Genomic DNA, 8,283 nt, shown 5'->3' on the forward strand with positions numbered 1-8,283 from the left:
CTGGCAGACCTGCTGTACGTCAGCACCCTGCCCTTCCTCGTCAGCTACTACCTGCGAGGCAGAGTGTGGCTCTTCGGGCAGGGCTGGTGCCAGACCACCCGCAGCCTCTTCCACCTCAACCTCTACGCCAGCATCGGCTTCCTCACCTGCATCAGCATCCACCGCTACCTGGGCATCGTGCACCCGCTGAAGGCACGGGGCCGGTGCCAGGGGGGTTCCTCTTCTCCGTGGCTCAGCGTGGCAGTCTGGGCGTGGGTCATTGCCCAGGTGGCTCCTGATCTTGCCTTCAGCAAGACGGACGACACGGGGACGCGGTGCCACGACACGACGGGGCACAACAAGCTGGACGTTTACTTGCCCTACACCTTGGCTGTCACCGTGACCGGGTTCATCATCCCCTTCCTCATCATCCTCGGGTGCTACTGCCATGTGGTGTTTGTGCTCTGCAGGAACGACACCATGGACCTCGAGCTCAGGAGAAGAAGCATCAGACTGGTGGTTCTCGTGATGGTTCTCTTCTCCATCTGCTTCCTCCCCTACCACATCTTCAGGAACCTCAATCTGTTGTCCCGTGTCTGGCAGCTGCAAGGGTTCTGCACACAGGCTTCAAAGAACATCTACGTTTCCTACCAGGTAACCCGGGGCCTGGCCAGCCTCAACAGTGCCCTCAACCCCCTGCTCTATGTGATCACGGGCAAAGACTGCATGTCACGGATAAGGAGCGTCCGACAAAGAGCCAGACAGCAGCTGGGGACCACCTTCAGCAGGAAAACCTCTTGCCAGGCAGATCAGAGGAAGGGGGGCACAATCCTTTCTAAGGAGGAGGCTTCTGATGCACTCTGAGGTACCCAATGCCACCCCCCTACACAAAGGATGCACCACTTCAGCTTGTGCTTGGCCCCTTCCTGGGAGCAGCCCCCACACTGACACCTCTTCTGCAGAGACAGTGGCTGCAGTATCATGGGCTCCCATCTGGCACAAGGGATAGACAGGACTGTCAGCATTGGAGAGCAAACTGGGACCAGGTTTTAAGAGCAAAGCTACTCAACTCGACCATTTTGCCTACAGTACACCCGGAGATGGAGAGAGATGAACATCACGTTTGCTCCAGTCTGGAAATATTTCTCTCCAGCATCCAATGCAGCAATCTGAGCTGGTTAACATCCCCCTCCTTCCTGGACGCTCACCAAGCTCCTCGATGAGTGAGGGATGGGGGGGCAAATGATGCCTTGTCCCCCTGCTGCATCCCCTCTCCCCCACTGGATGTGTCTGAGAAAGGATTCCCTCTTTCATCTAAGGAGAGGACACTACTTGCATCACAGGACAGCTGAGAGTGCGTTTTTTTGCAGGGGGAAGGTGTTTTAGAAATGGAAATATCCATTAAAGAAGTCAGATTTTAAATACATGACTAAGCTGTGCCAGTTCCTGGGCTAGTTGTTCCTGGATGACTGAGCTGTTTCAGGATCTGTGGGATCCTCTACTGCCCACCTCCTTTGCAGAAGTAAAAAGATTTTTAGCATTACTCACTCTCTTTTGGAAGAGCATATAGCAGACACCAACAAACGGGCATTTTAAAGTTTTTGGAGGCTGTTGGTTGGGATTTTATTTTGAAAGGCAAACGACTGCGATAGCTTGAACCGCTGCTTACAGCAGGCAAATCCCGGGAGAGTTTGCAAACCTTCGGGTGGGTGCTTGCATCTTGCACCCAGCCTTGCGAGGGGGTGAGATGTGTCTCGTAAAAATGAGACGTGCAGAAACAGAGAAGCAGCGCTGCAGGATTCGGCGGCGAGGGCAGTCACTGTCATCAGCTGGGGCTGGGGGATCTCTGCCTCGGGGCGGGGAGTGTTTTTCACTCCGGGCGTTTACCCACCAGGAAAAGCTCAAATGTTTCGGTTCCCTCAGAGAAACAAAGTGATTTGCAACAACAGCCCTTCCTGCAGCTCGGCTGAAGGAAGTGGGTTGTGAGTTTAAATCAGCTCGTTCTGCGAAGGTGCTGACCCGCAGACGGTGGCCCCTTCCTGGCAGCAGTCCCCACACACTGACACCCCATTTGCCCTTTGCCTGACATTTCTCTCTGTCGGTGCCTCGCACAGACCCACCTGTGGGGCACACGGCTGGACTTCAGCCCCGTTAATATGTCTAAAGTGCAAATAAACACCTTCTGCTTTCAGCTGTGAGTCGTCTGGCTTCTTTTAAAGCTTTATGGGAACTAGGGGGTCGGTGGGCTGGGACGTGCCTGTTCAGGGAGCGATGATGAGCTTCCCAGTTCTCTGCAGACAGGGAGACTGCAGGCAGCCAGCAGAGTGATCTGGGACAGGCATGCACTGAGGTCGGTGCCTGGAGTCTGCTCAGCACCACTCAGAAGTCCAGCAGAGTCCTGAAACATCCAGCTCCCACCTCATCCAGAGGACAAAGCTTAAATTTGCAAATGAGATCTTCTTCTCCCAATCTCTTCTTCTCAATCCTCCAGGGAAGATTGGGACATTAGGATCAGGTCTGGTCCCTGCTCCTTGCACACACTCCCCAGATCTGGGCTTCTCCAGAGCTCTGAACTCTTCTCCTCCTTTGCTGAAAAAGTACCCACGCCTCTGAAAGCTGTCCAGTTCCTCTTCCATCTTCACACATGGATCCTATCCAAGGTGTTACAGCTCCCCACAGAACCAGCTTGGGCTCCCACAGCCCATGGAAGCTGCAGCATCCTGTCAGTGCTTGATTTTGGCATGATTGATTGAAAAAAAAGCATCACCACACCCTGGGGAGGGAGGGCTGTGTAGGAAGTGCCAGAAAACTCTGCTCTTGCCCTCAGCATCTCTGTGTCCAGATCCACCTTCTCCAGTGCCCCCTCACATCACAGTTAATGATGATTTAAAGACCTGTATCCTGAGAAGCATCTGAGTCCCAGGGACATTTGCAGCCAGAAATCTCCTCATTTTTCTGTATCTTGCATCTGTCAAATCAGCAAAAGCCAGTAAGGATCCGTGTGTTGGGCTGATGTCTCAGATATTTGAGGTTGGATTGTTTTCTTTTTAATCTCTTGCTTTGCAGTCTCCTTTATTCTCAGACAATGCTGTTTCCCCCTCTGAACTGGGTGGGGGGATAATGAGCTCCTTCCCTTCATTGGCTGTGTGTGTAATTAAGGGTCAACCATTGGCACATGAGCTTCTTCACAGCTGGTGATGGGACAACAAAGCAGCCCTCAGTCCTTCAGCCCTCCTTCCTCCAGTTTTTCTTCCTCCAGTCCTCCTTCCTGCCCTCACTGCCAGGGAGGCTCCTTCCCTCCCAAAGAGCAGCTGCTGCTCTCTGTGGGACATTCAGGGGACCTGCTCAAAATGTGTGGGCACTGCTGACTGCTCAAAACCTCCCCAGGGCTCTTTATCCCCTCGGACCAGAAGGGTGGAATTGTCCCTGGAGCAACCAGCATGGGCAGCTCCCGGTCTGTCCCGGTCCCCACTTGTGGCATGGGAAGGGGGGACACAGCACATTTTAGGGAGTGGGTAAAGGGACAGGGAAGGTGGGGAGCTGTCTTAATCCCCCTTCCCCTTCTCCCAGCAGCTCTGCCAGCCATTGGAAGGGCCACACACAAGCATTTGCTGCTGGCAGGAGGGGGCCGGTGCCACTGGAGCTGCTGTGCCATGGTTACATCCTGAACCGTCACCTCTTTTGGGCTCCTGGCTTGTGATGAGCTGAACGTCCTTCTTCCCCTCCCTTGGCTATGTGTTGTCAGGTTTGAAGGTGCCTCAAATCAGATGAGAGGATTGTTTTGCTGTCTGCTTTTCCCACAGCCTCTCTGTCATAGCACTGTGGAGCAATGATCTTATCTGCAATGATCTTATCTGCAACAGGAAACTGAAAGCAGACTTTTAACTCCTTTACGCAGATTAGACCCAACCAATAAATCAAATATGGTGGGAATTCTCCTGCTGACATTAATGGGATCAGGATCAAGCATGGAAATTTGGCAGCATTTCTTGCTTCATTAAATAAACCCCTCTTGGTTGAGGATTTATTGCAAACACAGTCAAGATTTGTTATATTACAGAGAACTTTTGAGCTGACAACCCAGGGAAGCCAGTCAGGCAGAAATAACAGGCACACGTACAGATGCACAGATGTGCAACTACCTTTTTCCTCCAAAATGCAAAACTATTTTTCTTGGCATGCAAAACACTCTACAAGAAGAAAATATCACCATCAGCAGCAGTTAAATGCATGGAACTCAACTCTGATTAATTCTTTGTTTCATTTTGCACAGGTTGGCTAAAACCTGGCTCTGACTGAGCTCCCCCACTCAATTCAGGGGTGTTGGTATGGCCAGTGAAGCCCTGAGTGCCAAACAAGTGTGGGTTGGCTGCCCTGTGCTGAGAACAGGGGCTTATACCTTTGTGCCAGAGATTTCCAGAGCCAGGGAGAGCAGGAGCTGCTGCAGACAGGGGCTGGGTGTGCCAGGGACTTTGCTGTGGAAATCAGATGGTGCACAGGGTCTCTGCTGGGTAAACAGGGCATTGCCATAATGTGAGAGCCCCCAGGCCCAGGCAAGGTGTGAAGCTGGAGGAGAAGCAGCGTGAGCAGGAGGCTCCCACAGGATTCAGCTCCCCATTACTCCGGGCAGTGGGACTTTGTGGAACACCTCTTATGGCATGGTAGGAGACTGCAGTGTGCACACAAAAAGGGATGAGTCACTCAGGTCACTGATGAAAGGTCACAGCATCCTCAGATTCAGTGAGAAGTATTTATTTCTCCAGCAAAACAATTTCATTGCTAAAGTACCTTTGTCTGCAGCAACAACAGAGCTGACAGGTTATGTTATTTACCAAGGATATCGATCGGACTGGGAAGGAATAGTAGATGCAATTACTCAAGGTGGCCTGGGAAAAACTGGTAAATATGCCAAGGACTGGTGCTGGTGGTGAAGATTTTAATAAAAATGAAAAGTGAGAGTCTTTGTCTACACTACGCAGAGTGTTTTGGCATCCAGGAGACCAACAGCTTGTGAAGAAGAGCAGATCACAGAAACAGAGCAACGCTTAGCGTGACTGTGTGAAGCCATCAGTCTAATACTGCTCCTGCAGTGCGTGCAGTTATAAATAGGTGATGCCGTGCCGCGGGACCTGCGGAGCGGGCGGGCCGAGGATGCGCTGGCAGCTCCCGGCAGTGGCTGCGCCGCTCCCGCCGAACGCGCATTGGTATGAGCGCTGCACAGCGACTGCGGCTGCACCCGCGGGCAGGGTTCGGCCTGCACGGCTTGCTGAGCCCAGCCTTAAAGGAGTTGTGCCCGTTTCCACACCATCCCTTTAAATACCCCTCGGCAGCAAGCCGTCCCTGCCCCTGCCATCGGTGCTGATCGCTGCTGAGGCAGGTGCCGGCACAGGAGTGGGGCAGTGAGAGACCCCCGGGAGCTGCCCTGTGTCTGCACTGCCTCCCCAGCATCCTGGGAGGAGACTGTCTTCTGAATTTCGCCCAACACCTCCGCTCTGCCATGAACAGGAGACACTCAGGTCCGACCCATGGCTCCCTGAGGAGCCCTTCGTGCCAGGCACAGCGCAGCCAGCGTGAAATTATTCTGCTTGTTTGGGCTCACGGGCAAAAAGTTTGCCCCGAGGAGCATCAGAGAGCTCCCAGGCTTCCCAGGGGCACCACAGCTTCTCCTCAGGGAGGCTGCTTCCATGCTGTGCAGAGGACACCCAAGGACAGGAGGCAGATTAACTCTGTCCTGGCTGCCTTTGCTCTGATGAGGAGGTGCTGCTCAGCAGGGCTGGGGATAACCACACAGCCACACACCACAGCTCCCAGTGTGCTCTTACCAGCACAGCCCACCCTGCAGCACCACCCTGTCTCCAGTCCAGGCACAGAAGTGAGGAGGTGTCCTGGCAATGGGAAGGTGCAGGCACAGAGGAGACCTCAGGGGCAGGGTCACTGCTGGTGATGCCAAGAGCCAGATACTCTCACTGAATTAAGTGTTACTTGGTTTTGGAGGGAAAAATGTCCCTTTAAAAGTGTGCAGTGGTGGGAAGGCCACACAGTGCCATGCTGAGAGTCCAGGGGAGATGGGGGTGCAGAGCTTCCACAGGATGCTGCTCATCCAGGAGCCTCGGGGTGCCCAAGAACCCCACGGGTCTGCAATACCCATCACAGGATGCTGAAGCTTCCCCAGGGCAGTTTCATAACTCCTCATCCCAATATTTACTGCCAGCAGCTCTGGTCAGCCCCAGTGGGAGTAAACCCAGCAACACAGAAGGCAGGAGCAGGGTTTATTTTCCTTTCCAGTGCTGCATGGGTGAGGAGCAGAGGGTGTCTCATGGATAAACCTGCAGACAGCCTTGGAGTGAGGGACACATCATCTCCCAAAGTCACAGCATAGGATGGGCACTGGGCTTGCAGTCACATCAGCACCTCCAAATCCCAGGTTGGGTAAGCTCACAGCTCTCATCTGCCTCCATAAAGGGGACTGTTGGCATGCAGTTCCCAGGCTTGAACCTCCAGACTCATGCCCTGAGTCTGTGCCTGGCCGTGAGTGGAGGTGCCTTGGGGGGTACCTGGATGAGCATCACTGCCTGTCACTACTCAGCTCCCACCCCACCTCTCAAATAAAGGACCTAAAAGTCAACTAAATATTTCAGAACCCAGAGAAGTCTTTGATTTATTTTTCCATTTAGCTCAGGTGGCTTGCCTGCCTCCAGAAAGGCATACTGTTAATTAGATTCCCTTTAACTGATTCATGACACATCTGCCTCCTGATGCCTGGAACAGCTGTGATTCCTGTGCTGCTGTTTGCTGTAACCCCAGGGACACCACACAGCCCCTGAACGTGGCTGGGAAGAAAGGGCCAGGGCTGGAGCAGGGGACAAGCAGCTGGGCCAGGCATACACAGGGACATTTTTGCATTTGCAATTCAGGGAGGATGCTTCTCATCTCCCCAGTTAGTCCTTCCACAGAAAGGCCTAGAGAAAAGCAACTGGAAATTCTCTGCATATAAACAAGACTTAGTAAAATCTGCAGTTTTAAGGTGGAGGAAGAAATAAGTCCCCAGTGCAGTGCTTACACTGCAGGAGAAGACAAATATTTTCATTTCATTCTGTTCATTCCCCACAGGGAACCTGCTGTGCTCTCAGGCATGGGCAGTTGGGAACATTTCACAGGGCATTTACAGCTCTATCAGCTGGGAAATCGCTTGTGGCCCCAAAGCCAGAGCCGTTCTGGCCAGTGGAGTCAGGGACCAGCCGTGGAGCATCGCTAGCAGGGGAAGAAAAATGCAGCTTGGAGGAATCAAGCCCTGCATTGAAATAAGTTGGCGCCTGGCTGGGAAGCTCAGTCAACCTCTCAGCACTGGTTCCCTGAGCTTGAGAGGCAGAACAGGAAAGGACATCTTGAGTTTTACTAATAAATGCGTTTTTCCCCAGTTGAAGTGCTGGGGCCAGTTTGTTTCCTACCGGGTTATTTTTATCACCGAGAGGAGCCATTTTCTGTAAACTGTCTGCCTGGGAAGCAGAGCCCTGGGGCAGCACTGCCCCGGCTGCAGGATGGGCAGATCCCATCAGGGCAGGGCTGTAGGATGGGCAGATCCCACCCAGGGCAGGGCTGCAGGACAGCCAGATCCCACCCGGGACTGGACCCACCACCATTCCTTCCTGATGGTGCTGCCTTCTGCCCCACCAGCCTGCAGTGCCCTGCAGTGGCACCTGGGCAAGGAGGGTGCCGTGGGATGCAGGGACCTGGTTATTGCCCTTGGCACTGGAGCCACACACGGTGCTCCCCGGGTGCCCTGTGGGCTGTGATGTGCCACACAGCATTGCCAGAGCCCATCACTCCCCAGGGGTGTCCCACAGCATCCCTGCAGCAGTTCAGGGCCATGCCAGTGCCTGCAACGCAGGGCTGCCATGGCATGGCCTGCCTGGTATGAGAGGGGTGAAGCTGTCACCGGGGAACCCTCTGAAAGAGCCTCACATACTTGCAATTTGTTCCCAGACCCTTTGTCCCCCCACCCCTGACCTTCCTGGCAGTCCCACAGGCTGTGAGGCAGGGAAGTCATTTATAGCATCGTGATGTCCATGGTGGGAGCAGAGGCAGGCTCGGGATCAGGCCCTGCTCTCCCTGTGGCCAAGGATATGCCCACGTTTCTGTGGTGAGTCTGCAGTGGCAGTGGCAGCTCATCCCCACATTCACCTTCCCCAGAAGCAGGACCCTCCTCCAGACATGCTCCCAAAGCCTCTCTCCTTCATCACTGGGATCCAGGGTCTCCTGGCAGGGACCAGCCCACCCCAGCACCAGCAGCAGCACCACAGAGCC

General features: G+C 53.9%; 1 protein-coding gene across 1 annotated transcript; it reads left to right on the plus strand.

Moving 5' to 3' along the window:
* Window positions 1-3: 3 nt before the first annotated feature.
* On the plus strand, window positions 4-843 carry LOC103754315 (P2Y purinoceptor 1; the record flags this gene model as incomplete). The annotated part of the gene is made up of 1 exon (XM_018073802.3): window positions 4-843. A coding segment is annotated over one exon (840 nt), but the record flags the coding sequence as incomplete, so codon positions are not given.
* Between the last annotated feature and the right edge of the window lie 7,440 nt (window positions 844-8,283).

Source organism: Manacus vitellinus, unplaced genomic scaffold, assembly GCF_001715985.3.
Source record: "Manacus vitellinus isolate BGI_N305 unplaced genomic scaffold, ASM171598v3 scaffold_26_pilon, whole genome shotgun sequence".
Taxonomy (NCBI): domain Eukaryota; kingdom Metazoa; phylum Chordata; class Aves; order Passeriformes; family Pipridae; genus Manacus; species Manacus vitellinus.